The following is a 20,883-nucleotide window of genomic DNA, read 5'->3' as shown; positions in this document are numbered from 1 at the left end:
TTGAGGTATTTCCACTCTTAAAGATCGCTTCTTTTAACTCAGGCAGTGAGAATAAATCATTGTATACTTCCTCGTTCTGAGACACGAAAGAGGGAAGATGAGCGCTCATCTCCCTCTCGTGCTCGATAAACCTTGGTCTGTAGTGTAGGGAAGATGATAGATCAGAATAAAATTGTCCTAAAACATTTCCCACTTCCAGCTGGTCATCAATCACCTCGTCTCCAACCTTGAGTACGGGTAACGACTTCCTGTATCTTTCTTTGCGAGTAAATTTCCTTATTATTCCCCATAGTTGTTGCAGTGGTGTGTTCACATTGAACAGGTGTAAAAGTTTCTCCCACGACTCCTTTTTCGCTTGGCGAATAATTCTCCTGGCCCTAGCCTTGGCCTCCTTGTATGCCATTAGAAGTGCAGTGGTTCGATTACGTCGAAAACGGTTCAATGCCGTTTTTCTAGCACGAATTGCTTCCTTACAATCCTCATTCCACCATGGACAGCTATATTTGGGAGGACCTGTTTTCTGTGGAATAGTTTCACGTGCAGTCGACAGAAGTTTCTCCACCATAGTTTGATAGCTCGCATTCATGTCAGTCACATCAATGTTGTCAAAATTACACTGGTCAGTAAATTCACACCACTTGGCCTTATTTAAGTTCCATCCTGCAAATATGTCCCGCCCAGGCTCAATAAACGCAGATTGTAATTGTCCATCATAGGAAGCATATATGGGACAATGGTCACTGGCATGAAGATCTGAATCAGTCCTCCACTCCATATATTGTCCTATTTCACTGCTGGTGATAGTAATATCAATGTGTGACCAGAGTCCCGTATACTCGTCCATGCGTGTGGGACAGCCATCATTCAGGAGGGTCAGAGCATTGTTCCTTATGATACTTTCAATTGAATTCCCTCTGGCATCACAGCGATCCGATCCCCACATATAATGTCTCGCATTAGCATCAGTGCAAATAATAAAAGGCTCGGGTAATTGCCCTACGAGATTGTCAATCTCAGTAGTTGTAACCTGTGGGTTAGGAGGTAAGTACAAGGAACAAACACATATACGTTGGCGACCCACTTTCACACAACACGCAATAGCTTGCAGTGCTGTAGTTAAAGGGACCTCATAATGTGGAAAAGAATTGCCAACATAGATACATACACCACCACAACGACTGTTGGAAGGTGAGTATCCGTTATACAGAGTAAAGTTGGGAATACAAAAATCATATTCATCTGTGGAGAGGAAATGAGTCTCTTGAAGACAAATCACTTCACACGCTTTCTCAATAAGAAGAGGTTTAACTTCAGCCCATTTAGAAATTAAGCCTCGACAATTCCATTGCATAACATTCCATGCCATTGTTAGTACCTTGTTAGTTTCTTTTTTTTTGTTTTTTGTTGTTGTTGTTTTTTTTGTTTTTTTTTTGTGTTTTTTTTTTGTTTTTAAGTTAGGGTATGATCACACACAGGTGTGCTGTCTACGTTCCCTGTGCAGACTTGGGCGGATCCGACCACGACTTCCGTGACAGAGATGTGGATCTGTCTCTGCTCACTCCTGTCCTATCATTGGGTTTGGTAGGCCTGAGTATAGGGGGTGATGGGGAGATCTCATCTGAAAGCATGAGCTGTTTTTGTTTGTTTTTGTTTCCTCCTTTGTTGCTTTTGTCTTTCTTTGCAGGCTTAAATGGCCCAGCATCGTCTCCAGTGCCACTGCTCCCTTGCGGGGCTGTGGAACCATGGGATGGAGCACTGTTGCTGGGCTGAGTGGGTTTTCTTTTGTTTCCCTCAACCTCAGTAGGGAGAGAAGCGTCCAGGGCCTGAGTCAAATCGTCCATGTCATCCTCGTCACTTTGTCTGTTGTGCATACTGAGGGCCTCCATTGTGTTTTGCGACTCCTGACCATCACCATCTTTTCCACTTAGCCGTCCACCCAGAGTAGAGCCGTCACTACCACTGATCTGGCAGGTACTACTGGTTGAACGTTGCGTCAGCAGTCTTTCCAGCAGTGCCACCATTTCACTCATCTTTGACTCTAACTTTGTCACTTTTTCCTTTAGCTCATCATCATTGGCAGCACTGGGGGTACGGACTGTGTTGGCATATGACCGAAGTAATGGGGGAGGCTCATGCCTGTCATCATAGAGTTTTCGCGCAGCAGAGAAAGAGATCTCCTCCTCCACCTTGATCCGACAGATCTCTTTCTCCTTCATCCACCGATCACACACATGATCCTGGCAGGAGTGTTCCTTCCCGCAGTTAACACAGTGGGGAGCACAGCCACCCTCATGGGGTACCAGTCCACATCTCAGGCACACTTTGTTTTTTGTGCATCTCTCAGCTGTGTGGCCAAAAAGGCCACACTGATAGCACTGGAGAGGGTTAGGCACATGTCTGGTAACGTGGTATGTCACATAATCCAGTTTCATTTTAGAGGGGCACGTCGGCTTATCAAAAGTCAGGAGTAGAGTCGCTGTAGGTACTACTTTACCATTGACCTTACGAGTGAATCTCTTGGCACCAGTGACGCCATGGTCACTCAACCAGCCGACAATCTCGTCCTCGCTCAGGTCCTCCAGGTCATAGGCACGGATTGTGCCTCGGGAAGAGTTGAGCCTCCTGTCCTTTACTACCTCACAAGTCTCACCAGCAAGTTGTTGAGTTTTCAGAAGTTTGTCTGTTTGGGTCTCATTCTTTGTTTTGACCAGAAGGGAACCATCGCTCAGAAAGTTTGCTTTCTCCAGTTTGTCACTGTTTCCCAGGACTCCACGGATCCCCATCTGCACCCATGGCCAGCCTCGAGATTTAAGGGTTTTGTCAGACGTTAGGCTTATCCTCAAGTACGAGCCCTGACTAGTCTCATCTCTGTCAAAGAACGTCTCATCAGACCTCACTCGTTTTCCGGGCCGTAAATCCGGCCCAGGCCCCATCCTGGAGCATAACCTCCTCTTCGAAAGCGATAAAAGCTTGACACCAAATCAGTAATATCAAAGGATACTCGGAAAATAACCAAGTGGTAAGTACAAAAAACAAAAAACAAAATGTCTTCCACTGCCACGTGGCACGAGGCGAATATTCTTGCACGTCTGTCCCTCGCCAGATCTGAAACAAGAATGTCACGCTTTTGAACACAGTCTTTATGCGTCAGTTTGTGTGACGCGTCATATCTGAAACATATTTCGTGAGGCTCCAAAACCATTCAATTCATCTCCTTCAAAAGAAGTGTTTTGTATTATTTTCGATATCTTTTTTGGGCTTAATTGCTAGCTCCATTCATCGTATCTGGCGTGAGGATAGTCATCACTCGGGGACCAGTCGTTGATTTTTTTTTTGAATTTTGAATTTTGCTCCCGACAGGCCGAGGCCCTGGTCGGGGTAGGGGGAAGTTACGCAAGAAACAACGACGAGGAGAAGGTCTTGAAAAAAGTCGCAGGGATTGCATTGAGCATTAAATGACGAAAATATTTCTACCCCCCACCGCCTCAGGCGATCACGTGCTGTCACCCACCTGGTCTGGGCTTAGAATAGGCAAGCTTTTATTTCATGCCAAAAGCAGCACATTCGGAAACCGTGAATGGGTATACAGGGCCTTGCGTGAATGCTTGTCTTGTGTCTACCAGCAGCAGACTCGCGAATATCAATCCACTGCTAGATTGACGAACGTGCACGTTTCTGCAATGTTCAGACACCAATATTTTCTAAATAAAAATTATTCACTTTTAAAATGTAATATATAACAAATTGGTAAGTAAATAAAGTTGAAATGAAGCCACTGCCAGCTTTAACAAAAAAAATACAAAATACCAAATGCATGAAAATGGTCTTTTCCTGACGAAGGAAAAACTTTCATATGGCGGGAACAACAAATCAGGTATCACTGTGCTATTGCAACGATTATGGCGCAGAGCACGTATACACATGTGCTTTAGCCTTTAAGTCAACAATACATCATTCTTATTTTAAAAAAAAAATTGTCTCATGAGTCCATAGTAGTAGGTATATCGTAGAGCCAAAGCACATGGAGAAGGTAATTGTGCCCTACTGACTGTGAGGTTTGCTAAAAAAAAATTGCTAGCTCATTCCCCACAACTCGTCGAATACTGCTGTTTGTCAGGCTGGGGTTGATACCAGAGCAGGTAAAAAACCAGCATCTTGAGGCATAATTCTTAACAAAAAGAACCAGGGCAGTTGGACAATGATAAAGGCTTGAACAATAATAATCATTTTCATCATGCATAAATTGTGTAACTGTGATATCTAGTGGGTGCATGCTTCCATTAAATGCTTCATACAGTTCTTGCTTACTGCTGATTAAAAATGACATGCTCTTTGGATATTTTTCTGAAACTAAATATGATTTTTTTCTGTAAACTTGCATATTTTGGGGTGCTTCTGCCAGTGAGGGATGCATTTTTTTTTTGGCTCAGTGGGTGCTCGAGCACTCCCATACCCCCACCCCAATTATCCGCCTTTCTGGACTATGGAGAACCCATACTGATTTCTTCTGGCCTTTAATCATATATTGCGTTTTTTTACTTTACGAAAAGTGCATGAGAAGTGTTATCACTTAAAGTTGGTGTGGAAAATCCACATCAGCTTTCAAGTTGGTGTGGAGCTCTCCACACCAACCACATACGAAGTTACGCCCATGCCTACTCTGAAAATTTCATGACCCTGCTCAAAATGACCTTTGACCGGTGACCTACTTTTCGAGACCATGTTTGGCCGGAATCGCGATTCGGCGTATGTCGGCTCGCATTAGCCGCGCTTTTGCAGTCTTTTCGTGGTTTCAAGCGTTCAAACATGTGATTTGATGTTGCCCCCATGCATGAGGGTGGGTGTCAAGGTCACCTGAAGGTCAGGTCAGGTCATTCACCTTTGAATGATGACCTCGGTTCACTTTTTCGAGTTTTACATGTTACTAGGCCAGTTTTTGGAGCTGAATTCGAATTTAGCAACCATATGAACATTTACGAAGTTGTTTTGGTGCCTTTGTAACATGTTACAAAGCTGTCAGAGGCGGTTTACACCTACTATGAATACCCGGCAGGACCCCTACTGGATGACCTGACCTGACCCGACCTGGCCTAAATGCATGAAGACATCTGTGATCAAAACTAACATGATATTTGTGATCAACACCCCGAAAAACCCCATAGCAGCCACACATTACGACGCTCCAACAGGTCCCGATTTTCCCGACTTTTGAGTCATTGACCTGACCCTGGAAGGTCAACCAATGACCTAGGACCTTAAAATTGGGTATCATCGGCTTCCTCTCGTCACGGGCAACACGCTCGTTTTTTTTTTCGCAAAGCTCTAGCTCGATCCGGGGCGAAACGGCAAGGGAGGTCCAACGGACCCCCCCCCCCCCCTCCCCTTATAAAACACCAATACGGGCTAGGGTTAATTACTAGGTGGTAATCAGTTAACATGTCCCCAATCTTACCATGAGCTACAGCACTGATAACATGTGAAGGCTTCCCTTAATGGTGTTTTTATATTGATGGTCATTTTCTGCCATATTATTTAATAAAGAATGTCTGTCTAATTTCAGATGTACTGACTAGGGAGCATTTTATTGATGTTACCAATTACCATATAATTAAACCCTGTGAACTGATTTCAGCTGGTGCTGCCCGAGTACTTCATACACCTGGTGTTCAACTTTGTGTTCCTGGTGGCCGGAGAGTGGTTCACAGTCATCCTCAATGTGCCTTTGATTGCCTACAACATCAACAGGTGAGTCATTAGTCCATATTTTGGTGTGACATGTGTTGCTTGTATTTTTTAAGTACTTCCTTTGCTTAGTTACATGTGTGTGCATTAGAAAACACATTTTGTTTACCTTCAATCATCATACAACTAGGTACAGTAACTATTTTCTTGATGCTGCCAGCGCTAATATCAACTGAGTGCCTTCTTTAATTTACCCAACGGCCTCGATCCTGACTAGATGTGACCGCGACCCACGCCGTACTTGATACATTCCATGCCTAACCTGATGTGACCGCAACATACCCCGGTTAGTGACCTGATTAGACTCTGCAGCACCCTCCACTGGTGCAGCACCCACCTGAAGCGGTGATCTATCGAAACATCGACGTATCCATACCAGTGACCTGACGTGACCGCGACCTCCAACCCACACCCTCACACAATGTTGTGATGCGATTGCGTCCCCACCCCGGCCAATGACCTGACCTAATCTGACCCCACAGGTACCGCACGCGCCCCGTGATGAGCGGCCCGGGCCTGTACGACCCCACCTGTATCATGAACGCAGACACGCTCAGCAAGTGTCAGCGCGAGGGCTGGATCAAGCTGGCCTTCTTCCTGCTCTCGTTCTTCTACTATCTCTACGGGTGAGTGCCGCGCACGGCGGACGCGATGGTCGATGTGCTATTTCTGGTAGGCATCTATAGGGTCCCGCCGCGATTTTTCCTAAGTGATATGAAGACACTGCTGACATGTCCTCAACCCAGCTGGTTTTTCGTTCACGATAATCGTTGGTCAGCACTGGTTTTTAGTTTGCCCTGCTGGTACGTTTGCAGATGTTATTGCATGCTCGTCTCCCCGGGGGCCTGAGTAGGTATATTCCGGCTGCTTTTTACCGAGCTCTATCGAAATGGATGCTGGAGAGAAGACTAGCTAGGTGACCTTTGACATACTAAGTGTTTTTTTCGCTCGTTCTACCATTCCACCTCTGCCAGTTGTGCAGCGCGGCTGTATGTTTACGCGAACCCGGCCCTGAACTGTGTACCTTGGCTAACTGCCGTCTCTAGATAGCCAAACTCGCTGAATAAGCTCTCTCCACGTCACTTAACACCCCCGCGCCTCCCGCCTGGCAGGATGATCTACTCGCTAATCTCGGTCTGAGCGGGCGCCGGCCGCGCGAGCCCGACCCTGCGGCTCGTCTCCGCTCCCCCGGCGGCGCGGCGCCCCCCGTCCGTCCGACGTGCCACGTGCCAACGTCTGTCCTACCGGACCTCAGCGCCCGCGGGCCGAGCGCTGGGCTCACACGGGCCCCGTGTGAGCTGAAATCATCCAGCGCCCGCGGGCCGAGCGGCGCTGAACGCTGGATCTCGGTACGGCCCGTTACGTGAGCGCAGTAAAGGTTGTGGCCCGTATCCAGTTGAAAGGCGGCTGCTTGAGGCAGCTGCTGCCCTGCACCCAAACAATCACATGCTACGTGATATTTTATTGGTGGGTGATTTCAATACTTGATCGCACGGTGATTTACCTGACTCAGCAGTGTCGCGCGTTGTAATAAGAGGCTAGTCACACGTGTGTATCGTAGATGGGAGATTTAATACAAAACTGTGAGACAGCCACTGGACGAGATCACATATCAACATCATTTTCCGCTCGAGTAAAGTCTACTTAGTAATATTCCATCGTTGCAAAGACCATTCATTCTCTTAACGAATAAAGGGACTGAGAAAGCTAGACGCTAGACATCACAAGGAAAAGGAAAGGCATGCTCGACACAGCACATTCCAGTAGTAAGCGGGACGTAATACGGTGTCAAGCAGATCAACAGAATAAATGGATCCTCACACGTGACTAGAATATTTGGTGTTCGTCTCGAAGCTGACTAGATGACCTACAGCCACCGACGTCCCGGGCTTCCCCACCCGCGCCCGTGCGCTGGTCGCGGGGTGTCCGTCGGACCACCCCCGTCCGATCGATAACTCTGCTCCCCTCGGCTCCCCCCGCGCCTCACTCGGCGTCGGCCGGCTGGCTGCGGCCGGCCTGCACCTGGGCGTCCCTCCGGCCGCTGTCGGCGGCCTGCGCGGCCAGGCGCGCCCGCTCGGCCGTGCTGGCGTCCACCGGCGGCCAGCCGGTGCCGCCCAGCTCTGCCAGCACGGTGTCGCGCGCGGCCGCCAGGTGGCGCTGCTGATGGCGCCGCAGTCGCGCGCGCGTCTCCTTGCGCTGCACCTCCGGCAGCACGAAACTGTGCACCAGCTCCGAGACCAGCTCCTCTGACTGCCACTCGTCCCGCGGACTGGCGAGGGGGGGGGGAGGGGCGTCAGTTGACCGTAACTCGTTCCGCAGACTGGCGAGGGGGGGGGGTCAGTTGACTGCCACTCGTCACGCGGACTGGCGATGAACGGGGGGGGGGGGGGTCAGTTGACTGCCACTCGTCTCGTGGAATGGCGATGGAGGGGGGGGGGGGGGGGGGGGGTCAGTTGACCGTAACTCGTTCCACAGACTGGCGAGGGGGGGTAGGGGCGTCAGTTGACTGCCACTCGTCGGGGGGACTAGCAGGGGGGACAGTTGACTGCCACTCGTCTCGCGGACTGACGAGGCAGGGGAAGGGCGTCAGTTGACTGCCACTCGTCGGGGGGACTAGCAGGGGAGGGGAGGGGGGGTCAGTTGACTGCAACCTGTCCCGCGGACTGACGGCGGGGGAGGGGGGGGGGGCGTCAGTTGACTGCCACTCGTCACGCGGACTGGCGAGGGGGGGGGGGTAGGGGCGTCAGTTGATTGCCACTCGTCACGCGGACTGACGAGGCAGGGGAAGGGCGTCAGTTGACTGCCACTCGTCAGGGGAACTAGCAGGGGAGGGGGGGGGGGGTCAGTTGACTGCAACCTGTCCCGCGGACTGGCGAGGGAGTCGGGGTGGAGGGTCAGTTGACTGCCACTCGTCACGCGGACTGGAGGGAAGGGGGAGGGGGAGGCGTTAGTGGGTGCCGGAACGGGGCCGATGGACGAAGGATTGAAGTCGGTGTCTTGATGGAACATATAGTACCAGTAAAACGCCTTTTGGGCGACCAACGGAGCGAGCGAGAGGATGGGCCTTGCACGTGCGAAATTGCGAGGGGGTACCTCCAACTAACTTGTGCACTGCACCCTACTAACCGGTCTTTAGTGATGTGCCAAATTTCAGCGCAATCGGCCTAGCCGTTCTCGAGATCTGGAAGCGGCACACTGCACGTGCGCACGTGCAAGCGGGGTCCAAACTGACTTTTGCACGGCACCCTACTAACTGGTCCCCAACCGTGCACCAAATTTGAGCGCAATCGGCCCAGCCGTTCTCGAGATCTGGGAGCGCCCCCTGCACGTGCGCACGTGCTGTAGCACCCCAACCTTAACACATGCAGATGAATTATCTGATGGAGACCTAACTGTGTACCGAGTTTCAATTCAATCGGCCCAACCGTTGTGCCGTTATTGAGGTTGCAATTTTGGGGGTTCTTAAAAAATGTCCAACTTTACCACGCGCCACGTGCGGTGGCTGGCAAGAACGCATGGTGGCCATCACACCACAGAACTTTTACGTCCAAGTGACATTCAGTAAAGAAGACCGCTTGTCAATCGGATGTCCCGTTCCTAAGATATTAGCTTTTGAAGAGCGTCCCCACGGCCGGCCGGCCGGCCGGCCGCTCATACTCAGGATTTTCCCTTAATTCAGTATGAGACTCCGCTCGCTTCGCTCGCTCCGTAATTAGTTCAGTACACTACATACCAGTATAACGCCTTTTGGGGCGACTAACGGAGCGAGCGAGAGGGTGAGCCTTGCACGTGCGAAATTTCGAGGGGGTACCTCCAGCTGACTTGTGCACGGCACCCTACTAACCGGTCTCTAGCGATGTGCCAAATTTGAGCACAATCGGCCCAGCCGTTCTCGAGATCTGGAAGCGGCACCCTGCACGTGCGCACGTGCAAAATGGGTCCCAACTGACTTTTGCACGGCACCCTACTAACCGGTCCCTAACCATGTGCCAAATTTGAGCGCCATCGGTCCAGCCGTTCTCGAGATCTGGAATCGACCCCTGCACGTGCGCACGTGCAGCAGCACCCCAACTCTGGCACATGGATATGCATTGCCTAGTGGGTACCTACCTACATGCCAACTTTCAGCGCAATCGGCCAAGTAGTTACCGAGATATTGCAACAATTACAAAAGTGACACCTCTTCGTTTTGCACGTGGCACGTGCATAAGGGGTCACCCACATGCATCGGGAATAGTCCAATACTTGGTAGAAGGAATGAAGCTACCCTACAAAAATTACCGCGTGTAAATCGGTCAAGTGGTTGCTGAGATATAAGCGTCGCAGAATCGTGACCACGGCCGGCCGGCCGCTCATACTCAGAAATTTCCGTTAATCTAAGGAAAGACTACGCTCGCTTCGCTCGCTCCGTAATCAAATGTAGCGTGAAAAAAATAATGCAGTTAGAGGAAAATGCAATTTGCAATGTGAACCCCAAACACCTATCCCTAAAAAAAACTAAATCCACCATCACCAGTCGTATTGATCATTGATCTTTTGAGTAGCCCAATGATCAATAACATGTGACATCGCAACCATCTAGTTTGTTTCCAAGAAAAAATATCTGACCAGTGATGAGAATGGTGATGGAATATCAACCGCATCTGACCTAATCTAACAAAAGGCAGCCGCAGCTGGCGGCCCCGTCCGTGCACTCACTGCTGCTCCAGGTCGTGGACGATGTCGTTGAGGTGGGCGGCCAGCTCGCGGACGTGCTGCCGCGCCTGTTGGTCGGCCGTGCGCTCCGTCGACTCCAGGATCACGTCCTCCAGGTAGGTGTCCACCGACTGCTGGTGCACCTTCATCGTCTGCGCGAGCCACAGAGACAGGGGGTCAGTCAGGCAGATTTGTGCGTGGATGTGATGTTTATAATTGTTTAGTAGCGTTTGCTGTTCACTTGAATCACTCCAGACAATGGAAGATTGTCGATCGCACCAATTGTTTGAGGACTATCACATTCATCCGTAATGCGTAGCACGTTGGCGTCATTTACTCGAACTAGTTAGCTTCTCATCGATGAAAGATATCGATTTGCGCGACAAACTTGTCACGATACACGTCGTGCTATCCACCGCATAACGATAATCTGCTTGGCGACTGGCGTTACCCGTTTGAATATCTCGTCCATCTCCCGGCGTCTCCTGAGCTGTCGCTGCCGCAGGCCGGCCTCCGCCGCCTCCCGCCGCTGCCGCTCGCGCTCGGCCATCAGCACGAACGCGTGGATGCGCCGCTCCTCCTGCCGCCGCAGACGGGTACGTGGGGTCACACAGCGGGCGTTGGGTGACATTCCGTCAAAATCACCGCAGAATTAGCCACTCTGATATAAAAGTAGTCTGCTTAATGTGACCAAAAGTGGGCATTAGCACGCGTCCAGACATCATTAAATTGACCAGACTGAGACTGCGTCTGCGATTGACCAGACGTAGAGTGCGTTGCCACTGCGTTATATCAGATTACACTTCACTGAGCAGCGAGTGTTACTGAACATTTAAGGTCATCATGACCTAATGTGACGTGATGTGACACATTGGCTACGTTTCCATGGCACAAGCTAAGCCGATTTTGAAAAATGGATTTGCTCCATCATGGCATTTAGGAATAATTTAAAAATGTAACTTAGGTGCTAGCTAAAACCATATGTACGCTCATTTTTTGCATAAAGTAAATAGTTTCCCAGAAAAACGCACGTGAAATTTCGCTAAATCGATTTAGACGTGTCATGGAAACGTAGTGATTATCACAAGAGATAGGTGGCACAGTGTCGCAGCTGCAGCTCCTGTCACTAATAGCGAGCCCTGCACACTGGTACCGAACCCCTATGGAGGGGTGGTGACAGTAAGAGTTCGCCATTTTGACCAGCACCGTCTACCGCTGCGGCATCGGGTGCCCTTCGGTCCACATGGTTAGTTACTGACCTGCAGTCGGATCAGCTCGTTACTCAGCTGGTCCAGGAGGCGGGCCACCGTGGCGCCCTCTATCCGGCTCAGGGCCTCGTCCACATATTGGTCCTGTGGGGGAAGGCGTAAGTGAGATACATTGCCTGCCTGTGAGAGATTCATGGGAATATGCTGCATTATACCTGTCAGTCTTTTCTGTGTCATAAACGACACCAAAGTAACTGTTGTAATTCGATTGTGACTGTCGTTCCGAAATAATGAACAGACATGCATGTCGACCAATTAACCCGCGCGGGGCTGGGGTCTCCAGCCGAACGCGCGGGGCTGGGGGGGGGGGGGGGTAAATTTTACCCCCCTGTTATCTCCCGAACTGATACTCCGATTTGGAAAATTCAAACGCCAATCGAAAGATCTCATCACGAACAACTAAAAACATGTACTTAATTTAAAGTTTGAGGTCAAGGTCAGGTCAGGGGTACAAATTGCAAGTTCCTATAACAGTATCGGCCTTGCACCGTAGTTGCCGAAGAATGGAGTCATGGACTGAGACTGATTGCCCAAAACGTGTTCTTAGGCTACCAAGACAATATTCGTTGCATACAATATCATTCAGAGGTCAAGGTCAAGGTCAGGTCAGGTCAGGTCAGGTCACCAAAAACAAAATATAGAAAAGGGCATGTGCGACACATGTTTTATGGGTCATTTTACTCATAGAACTCAATAGGCACACTCAATAAGTGATATGGACCACCTCTGGATGAATTTCAGGTCGAGGTCAGGTCAAGGTCAGGTCAAGTGAGGTCAAATTTTGAAGTTGGTTGTTAAGGCCTACAAAGGTGTCTATCTGATGCAGTTTTTCACGGCGAATCGAATGGTGCTCTTTTTGTTTCCGTACGAGGTCTAGAACTTCCAAAAAAAATCATTTTTCAATTTTTTTGTGTGTCGTGACGTCATAAAATGTTTAATAACTCCCACATTTTTGAACCGATTCTTCTAAAAATTGGTATGTAGGTGCACATAGACCACTTCTCTGACATATATTCCGGTTTTTCGATACACTCAAAATTTTGGATTTTATAATTATTTTCCCCAAAAAGTCAGTTTTTTGGAAAATTTGGGCCAAAATCCAAAACTTTCAAAAAAACCGAGATAGCCATTTGATAGACAAAGTAGAATTACGTATAAACTTTTTTGTTACGTCTTGATTCCTTTAAAAATGAAGATGTTAGCAGCGTTTGAAATTTTGCCGTTTTTGAGGCGAAATTGGCGAACATGACGTCACTAAAACGTCAATTTCTCAAAAATTTTCCGACGGATTTCGCTCAGATTTTCAGGAAACGTGTCAAATTGATGTAAGAAAAGGTACTGAAAGCTTGGCGGCGCTGCGCGCCGCCGTTTTTGAGATATTGCAAAAATTCGCGAGGGGGGGTAAAATTTACCCCCCAGCCCCGCGCGGGTTAAGGCAGGTTCATTAAACTTAGCCTAGTTTGCACTTCCAATTCTAAAAGCCATCGGTTCTCTGTCATCCCCAATATCGCACAGTCATGTATTGCAGGCAGTACTTTGGTGACCGCCGTGAACTCGCCTGTTTTCCAGCGACGTCGCGCATGCGCTGCATGCAGAGCGTGCGCCGCTGGTCGCGCCCCTTCTCCTCCATGGCGGTATTCTGGAGGGCGTGGGTGCCGCGCAGCTCCTGGATCAGGTCGTAGCGACGCTCCACGCCGCGCTCCATCTGGCCGGGAACAGAGAGGAGAGAGAGAGAGAGAGAGAGAGAGAGAGAGAGAGAGAGAGAGAGAGAGAGAGAGAGAGAGAGAGAGAGAGAGAGAGAGAGAGAGAGCGAGAGAGGGAGAGAGAGGGAGAGAGAGAGAGAGAGACAGAGAGAGAGAGAGAGAGAGAGAGAGAGAGAGAGAGAGAGAGAGAGAGAGAGAGAGGGAGAGAGAGGGAGAGAGAGCGAGAGAGAGAGAGAGAGAGAGAGAGAGAGAGGGAGAGAGAGCGAGAGAGAGAGAGAGAGAGAGAGAGAGGCGACAGGTCAGAGGTGGACGCGGGCACGGGATCCACAGTGACGGGCAGGCCAGAAGGTAAAGACTCATGAGTGATGACTACCTACAGTAACCTGCTTTATGTTTCACGTTCAATCATCAGGTGTCCCTTATTGTGCAAAGTCTAGTCCGAGCATGTCAGTCCAGTGCTGTGTTTTAGAGGCAAAGGCCACGACCCCGTTCTGCCCCGTCAGTTGCTAACGTTACACCTCTGGTACATGGATTTGACCCCTATAAATCGTAAAGACTAATATCACAGTGGGTACTGCATGGCTCATATTATTTGACAGATACCACATTTTCGCCTCTGCGGCCGGCCGGCGCCTCACCCGGATCTGGACGGCCCGGCCTCTGAGGATGCGCTGCAGACAGATGGCCGCCTGGCTGCGGTCGCAGTCCTGCGCGTCCGGCGCCGCCACCGTGGGCGTCACCGGCCGCGGCGGCGGGTGCTCTATCTTCTCCAGGAAGCGCGGAGAGGTCGACTCGGTGCCGGCCGCCGCCAGCTCCTGCTCCGCCTGTCAGGAGCAGGACGGTCAGACGGTACAGAAAGGTCAGATACACCACACTGTACCCTTATACAGCGCTGATAGCGTCACCCAGTCGACACGTCAAAGCTCCCCTTCCCTAGCCGATTCCCACCTGTCGCAAAAATGCGTTATAGAACCGGAGACTTCGTTGTATTATTGTGCATGAAATGATTATTGATTAATATTCTGGTAGAAGTGTATTCCGTAGTCTTATCATGCTTCATAATTTCCGCTTCTTAAACATAAATGAACAGTTAGGTTGTTGCAGTTATACGCGGCAGCCTTTAGGCTTATCAAACCATTTATCAAACTATGTGCCTCGTCGATCCGCACCACTGTGTTTAGGACCGCCTACATTGCACGTCTGCCACCCGAGCGGTCGCTGACCTTGATCATCCTGTGCACGTCGAGCAGCTCCTTCTGCAGCAGGTGTTTGCGCGAGTAGCGCTGCTCGATCAGGTGGCTGACGGGCAGATCGGGCATCCGGATCACGGGCGAGGTGAGCTGCTCGCCGTACACCTCCTCCAGCGTCTCCACGCCTGCCGGCCGACACAGACGGACGGACGGACGGACGGCAGGGGCGGGACAGTGTCAGGCGTCAGCCGGGCACGGTGAGGTGACTTTCAGCTAATGGGATCACTGAATCCCGTCAGCGGAAAGAAATAACGACAGAAAATTAGTGTCGTCGTTAAAAATATAAAAAATATCGATCCTATATCAACAAGACAATTATAGGCAAGTAATATTTTTTCAGTCGCACGACTAGTAAAAAGATCGTAACCGATAGGCAAGTAATATTTTTTCAGTCGCATGACTAGTAAAAAGATCGTAACCGCATATCACAATCAAGCCAGCAACCATCGTATTATTGTATGCTCCACGAACCGCTTTTGCGCTTAGCATGCTGTAAGGGTTACAAAGTTGCGTGATAGACCAGCTAAGCATGCCTGCCTAAGCGGATAAAGTCAAACGACCCCTCACTCCATCCAGTTCCTGTTTCATTAGACGCATCCATCACAGGTAACCCATGTCCCTGTAGTCGCCAGTCACGCCCCGGTAGCTGAGTACGTACCCCGTCTCGTCTCCAGATAGGGCAGCTGGAGGCGCCGGGGCTGGCCGCGCAGGTGGTCGATGTCCGCCCCCTGGCGGGTGAGCGGCGCGAACGCCGTCGAGCCGGGAGTGTCGTACTCGGCGATTATGTCGCGCTGCTGGCCCGAAGCCTGGCCGAGCTTGTGCTCCTTCCAGCGACGCAGGCGACGCGTGTCTGGATAAATGGGCGGGGATTTTGGCGTTAAAGTAGCATCTCAAAATGGTACCGAGTAGATGTGAATTGAATAGATGTCTATTCTTTGTTAATGGATGGCGGAGAGAAAATGAATGAATGGAAAGAATGACAGGCGAAGCGCTTGCGAAGAATCAGGCAAAAAAATGTTTGGGGAATAGAATACCAACATCGGTCAAAACAACAACGTGTTTCTAGACGTGAATGATAATCATGAAATTGTCGTACGACAAACATCGCTATCGTCGTGGGCCATGACTGACCTCTGGCGTACTGGGACTGAATGCGGAGGATCTGCGTGTCCCGCTCGGCGACGCGGATCTTCCAGCGCTTGTCGAGCCGACGGGTCACACGCTGTTTGCGCCGGTCCTCCTGCTCCTTCAGCAGGTGCTTCATCAGCTCCAGACGCAGCGCCTGCCGGCCGGCCAGACACGCTCAGACCGGCGCCGAGCAGTGTGCGATCTCAGAGGAATCTCAGATAACGGAATTATAGCGCGATGTCAGGCTGCAGCGTTACAGCAAAACGTGACGATCGTCATGAACATTTGATGACTGTGTCTGCAGCTACGATGACTAAGGTCAGGTTGGCCAATTGAGCTGACAATGGACAGAACAGATCACCAATCCCCAGTCATCCTACACAGACTTCCATCCAGCAGCACTCGCCTGAATCTGGCTGATCTCCGCCTCGCGGACGACCCACTCCTGGCGCTCGATGCTCTCGATAAGTTTGATGCGCCGCTCTCCGTAGCAGCGGTCGCCGGTAGGCGGCAGTGTCTCGCCCCAGCAGCGCCGGTTGCGCAGCCGCTCGATCATCTCCACCTCGGCCTGGCCGGCCGGAAGGCCGTGACCTGCCCCACAATCCCAGGGTTAGTTAACCCGACTGACGGTGTCAAGCAGGACACGGCGCGAGGAAAGACGCAGGTCATTGGTGATTAGCTGCAGGGGGGTACGTACTGAAACATATTGAAAGATATCGGAACCGGCAAACAATACTAAAGAGCAAAAAACGGGGCGGCGCTCAGAAATTAACACTGAACGACGTTAAAATCTAAACAATGAATTATCATGAGATTTATGCCACCTTCCGCCGCCCACTGTCCTATACCAACAGAAACATTGCCTGGCCCGGTGACTGACCCCAGGAGAGGGCAGCCACGGTGAGCTCCTCGGCCCAGTCGCCGTCCACGACTCTGTAGGGCGGCGAGTACGGCTCCGTCTGCGCCTCCGACTCGCGATAGTCGGTCTGCGTGCCGCGGCTGCGCACCGCGGCCGCCGGGGGGCTGACGGCCGCCGCCGCCGCCTCGGCCGCCGCCGACACCTGCCGGGCGGCGGCGACCTGGGCGGCGCTGTCACCGGCGCCAGCCGCCGCCAGGTGCAGGCCGGCCGGCAGCACCGCGTGCTGGTAAGCCGGCAGCATGCTGCGCGCAGAGGATGAGTACGTCAGTGATGCCACATTTTTGTAGGATCGAAGCAAGTTGTGTTCAACGACGATATTTTCGTAGCATGAGCAACATTACTGCACCCGGCGCTGGGCTATCGTGGATTATCATGCTTGCGACGCTGGAAAATGCATCTATAAAAGTTGGTTAACTCTAAAAAGGCAACCAGCATCTTCGAATCGAAGCACAATGCATGGACTGTATGAGTCTTATCTGGCGGTTGGGACGTCAAATATGATGTGAAACGGATGCGCTACCACAACCGGCATTTACTTACACATTGAAGTATTTGAAGCGGTTTTTGCCCGTGATCTCTGGATCATTATTCGCCTGTTGCTGTTGTCTGCAAAATGGCAACAAAATCATATATCGCATTTCAATATAATCGCATTTCATAACAGCCGCACGGTCATATGCTTGGTAAATCGGCACTCATAACGTAAATGATCTGTGATCCACGCTGATAACATCAGGTGGGTTCGGCGAGGGTTAAGCATGAAGTGATCATAAACAAACGTCCAAATATCGAAATTTCGAAACGATTGTTTCTACAACTACTAGTTTCTGTTTTGTACCCATTCAGTCTCAGTACGCCAGGGTACAATAAAACAACGGTACCACTTACGTGATCCTATAGTCCGGCTTCGGTGGGGGGAACGTCTTGCGAACCAGCTGCCACGAATAGCCTTGGTAGTTCGGCAGGGTGCTAAACATGCACTCGAAGTTCGGCACACATTGCTGTAATCAAGAGATATTATTCACCTTGACGTGGTCGATACAGCATCAAATACCAGGCAATTATTGAACATTCCTTTTTCCATTGGTATTGATTGACTGAAGTTAGAATAAGTCATCGCTGCCAACAACGTGGTGAAAAGTGCTCAATATTGCGATAAAATAAGCTCTGGATCACTTGAAGATGGCACATTCTCCTAGAAAAGTGTTGTTTATGGCAAAGGCAATTTAAAAACGGAGTCTATGTAACTTCTCCTTGCTTTTCTGAAAAAGGAATACAATAGCCATAAGACTCACCAGTCTGGATATCTGAAGAGTTGCATGGTATGCTTCTTTCTTCTGCTCCTTCTCACTGGATACAACATACAACGGATCTGGAAATATACACGAGGTGATGTCCGCGTCTTGTGCCTCGACTTATCGTAACTTGCAATACAGTGCAACGCAAAACAATATCTGAGCCGTGAGGGTACCGTGTACATAATGTAAAAAGCGATACCTGTAAGCGGGACGTAAGAGCTTCTACAATTCTATGCAACGTTAAAGTTTAAAACGGTTTAACGCATCACGGACGGCTTCATAGGTATCCCTTGAAGTAAGCCCGCCGATAAACTGCAATCAATATCGCACAATCATGCACCTGAACATACATTTTCAAGCGTGAAGTTGATGTACTCGCCCAGTGATGTTGTCCATTCATTCATCTCTTACCATACACAAAATCCAAGGCTCTGGATGGTACAACCTTTTTGGTTGTTGTTATGGTCTTCGTAACTGACGTCATTTTCGGTGTTGCATGGGCCGATTGTCACCGAACAGCAATGCTTATGGTTGCTCTGAAACATAGTGTTAGTGGGAGGTGTTAGAGTTGATTGGGTTGTGAAGATATGAATATCCGTTTTTATCGTGACAAATGCGGGGTCCCATCCCAAGAGAACTGAAAGCAGTAAGCACGAGCAATCATGATTCATGAGCAATGAGCGCATGAACCAGCCTAGGTGTTTTGCCAATGTTTACGACTAGGTGCAACAATGTCGACGTACAGTCAAGAGACATTTGGGTAATTGCTTTGACTTTCTTGCTCGACACCTTTTGCGAGGTAATATGAGTCAAATGAAAACGAACATTTTGGCACGACACAACGCATCAGGACGCATTTTGACCCACGGGATCAACTACTGAATCAATGAAAGACAACAACATGAAAGATCGACATTTTTTGACAATTTGAAGCTTGTAACACCTTGCTTCTTATTGCTTAATGCTTACCATTTCAAAAATATCATGCAAATGCCAGCCGTCATCGGTCATACCAAGACTACTAGAGCATGTGGTCATACGGACTCACCGGTGCGGAGGTAATGCAAGATCATTTCACATCGTCCTGCGGTAGCAGACTTCAGCGGGAACCGTTGACGAAGATCAATTGATATCTATTTATAAGTGAGCGACCCAGGTCAACCTCCAGCCTTCAGGTATGCTTTTACGCCCACACCTCACACATACCACGGGCGCGACCCAAGGTCGTACACCGGATCACACATCAGTTGAAATAAAACATGCATTTAGGTTCACTGGTAAGGGGATCGGAGAGGCCTCGCAAAACAGGCTCATCGGAGCCTTTATGCCTCCCGTCTCAGTCCCTATCTATAGTCTACGCTGCGTAAAACTCAATGACTTCGGGGGCCCGCGCCCGGGCCGTATCAGCAACAGCATGCCCTTGTAAAACACCGAACTCGAAATGTTATACAGAGGTCTGTTTCACTAACAAATAAAGTTTTCAATTACAAAGAAAAAACTTGAGTTTTAAAGAAATAATTACCAGCATTAGGGATTTGATTTGGATTTCACGAAACTTCCGAGCATGAATTTTGAGTTTACAATTTACGGACTATTTTACAAGAAAAAAAAAACTGTAAGAAATATCGAAATCGCAAACTTTGTTTCACGAAGACCACAAACTTGGAAGAAAACGTTGTATGTAGTATGTACTTACAAACCGGAAATTCCAGTGGCCTGCCCTGACGTTCGGAATTTTACTTTTTGTGCAATAATGCAATCAGTTATCAACTATTTGAACAAACAAATATGCTATGCTGAAACATTTTATGCTCATTTTTACTTAGCAAAATTCCTATAAACCCATTTACACGTCCCTACAAAAACTAGCAAAGTAGGAACATAGGTATCTTGGTACGAACCCCAAGACCGTATAACCGTATAACAGCGATAACAGCGGTAATAATTGGGTAATAACCAAGATACCTATGATACAAAGAAACAGCGATACCTATAAAGTAATAACAGCGAACCCAAGGCGCGAACCAGGCCAATCTTCAAATATCGTCATGTTTTGTCATTCGCGCGCCATAATTGCATTCAACAGTCTTCTGCTGTAAAACATTTTGCGTGCTATTTTCATTCAATAATAAGATATTGTGAACTATCATTTAAAATATTTTGCAACAACTTCATTACATATAATTTAATCATGCAAATTTTGACAAAAAAACTAGACATAATTTGATAAACACATACCACATCGGTAACATTTTATATTTCTTGATTGTAAACAACTTCACTTATTTCACTGCTTCCAAAGCCTTTTATCTACAGTCTAGGTACACCCTATACCAAGGCTATATACCCTATACCCAAGATTCTTACAGATATACCACTATATATGGCCTTGGATATACCAATCTTAGGTACATACCAATCTATACTATACTGCCTTGCTCTTATCGGTGTTATCGGTTAGAGCCTAGAGGGCCTTGCTTTTATCGAAGGTGCCAATGGTGGTGAAGTTAAGTGAAAGCGGATTTTACATACTTTGCAAAAATACTTATGAATTGTAAAGTTCAAACACTTGCAATCGCAAGTTTTTAGTGAAACAGGCCTCAGGTGTGCGCAAGCGAGAGGTAATTCGCGAATAAAAGCTACTAATCCCACCAGGGCCCAGGGGTAGGTATATTGACTTACACCACGACCACTTCCACTCACTCCACAAGTTTACGCTATTTAGTAGGGCCTTGCTCCCCGCGAGCTCTACACACGCTTTCCAAGGCCTTATACGTTTTCCCCGCTGACGCAATGCGCAATGGGCGGCAAGGGCAGGGCCATATAAGTTGGGCCAAGCCCGTATATAGGCGGGATCGGGATCGGAGTTGGGCGGGATCC

General features: G+C 49.2%; 3 protein-coding genes across 9 annotated transcripts in view; 1 reads left to right on the top strand and 2 right to left on the bottom strand.

Moving 5' to 3' along the window:
• The window catches only part of LOC122381325 (alpha-soluble NSF attachment protein-like), a 22,190-nt gene extending 18,562 nt beyond the window's left edge, over nt 1-3,628 (bottom strand). The window contains exons 1-2 of the mRNA XM_043365356.1: nt 3,512-3,628; nt 2,893-3,105 (exon numbers count right to left, since the gene is read on the bottom strand). Coding sequence (XP_043221291.1) covers nt 2,893-2,933 — 41 coding nt within the window. The 5' untranslated portion in view covers nt 2,934-3,105; nt 3,512-3,628. The remainder of the gene's footprint in view (nt 1-2,892; nt 3,106-3,511) is intronic.
• The window catches only part of LOC122381326 (protein cornichon-like), a 15,100-nt gene extending 7,763 nt beyond the window's left edge, over nt 1-7,337 (top strand). For 3 of the 4 annotated variants that reach the window (XM_043365357.1, XM_043365360.1, XM_043365359.1), the window contains exons 4-6: nt 5,633-5,745; nt 6,225-6,368; nt 6,855-7,337. In XM_043365357.1, coding sequence (XP_043221292.1) covers nt 5,633-5,745; nt 6,225-6,368; nt 6,855-6,882 — 285 coding nt within the window. In that variant the 3' untranslated portion in view covers nt 6,883-7,337. Of the gene's footprint in view, nt 1-3,889; nt 4,031-5,632; nt 5,746-6,224; nt 6,369-6,854 lie in introns of those variants that run through there. The other variant, XM_043365361.1, reaches the window with a different exon arrangement.
• Nucleotides 7,190-20,883, bottom strand: LOC122381323 (cilia- and flagella-associated protein 91-like). Of its 4 annotated transcripts, none has more exons than XM_043365353.1 (17): nt 20,760-20,883; nt 19,052-19,136; nt 18,415-18,539; nt 18,001-18,077; nt 17,594-17,706; nt 17,246-17,311; nt 16,667-16,947; nt 16,193-16,377; nt 15,790-15,940; nt 15,317-15,508; nt 14,632-14,783; nt 14,047-14,232; nt 13,264-13,410; nt 11,697-11,789; nt 10,889-11,017; nt 10,441-10,589; nt 7,190-8,011 (listed from the first exon to the last, which is right to left on the bottom strand). In XM_043365353.1, the coding sequence occupies exons 3-17, from the start codon at nt 18,485-18,487 to the stop codon at nt 7,726-7,728; spliced, it is 2,280 nt and encodes a 759-aa protein (XP_043221288.1). In that variant the 5' UTR covers nt 18,488-18,539; nt 19,052-19,136; nt 20,760-20,883; the 3' UTR covers nt 7,190-7,725. The 4 variants fall into 4 exon arrangements, with proteins under 4 accessions (XP_043221288.1, XP_043221286.1, XP_043221285.1 ...); XM_043365351.1 differs by lacking the exon at nt 20,760-20,883 and adding an exon at nt 19,994-20,012 and having other exon boundaries at nt 19,052-19,277; XM_043365350.1 differs by lacking the exon at nt 20,760-20,883 and adding an exon at nt 19,994-20,012.

The sequence above is a fragment of the Amphibalanus amphitrite genome, unplaced genomic scaffold (genome assembly GCF_019059575.1).
Source record: "Amphibalanus amphitrite isolate SeventyFive unplaced genomic scaffold, NRLGWU_Aamphi_draft 000118F_arrow, whole genome shotgun sequence".
Classification (NCBI taxonomy): Eukaryota; Metazoa; Arthropoda; class Thecostraca; order Balanomorpha; family Balanidae; genus Amphibalanus; species Amphibalanus amphitrite.
This window is presented reverse-complemented; position numbering and strand designations above follow the sequence as displayed.

Coding starts and splice junctions, on each gene's coding strand:
- LOC122381323 (XM_043365353.1), bottom strand. CDS start 18,487: ATGACGTCAGTTACGAAGACCATAACAACAACCAAAAAGGTTGTACCA. Junction 16,378..16,666: donor CGTGGCTGCCCTCTCCTGGG/GTCAGTCACCGG, acceptor ATTGTGGGGCAG/GTCACGGCCTTCCGGCCGGC. Junction 11,018..11,696: donor ACGAGCTGATCCGACTGCAG/GTCAGTAACTAA, acceptor CTGCGGCGGCAG/GAGGAGCGGCGCATCCACGC.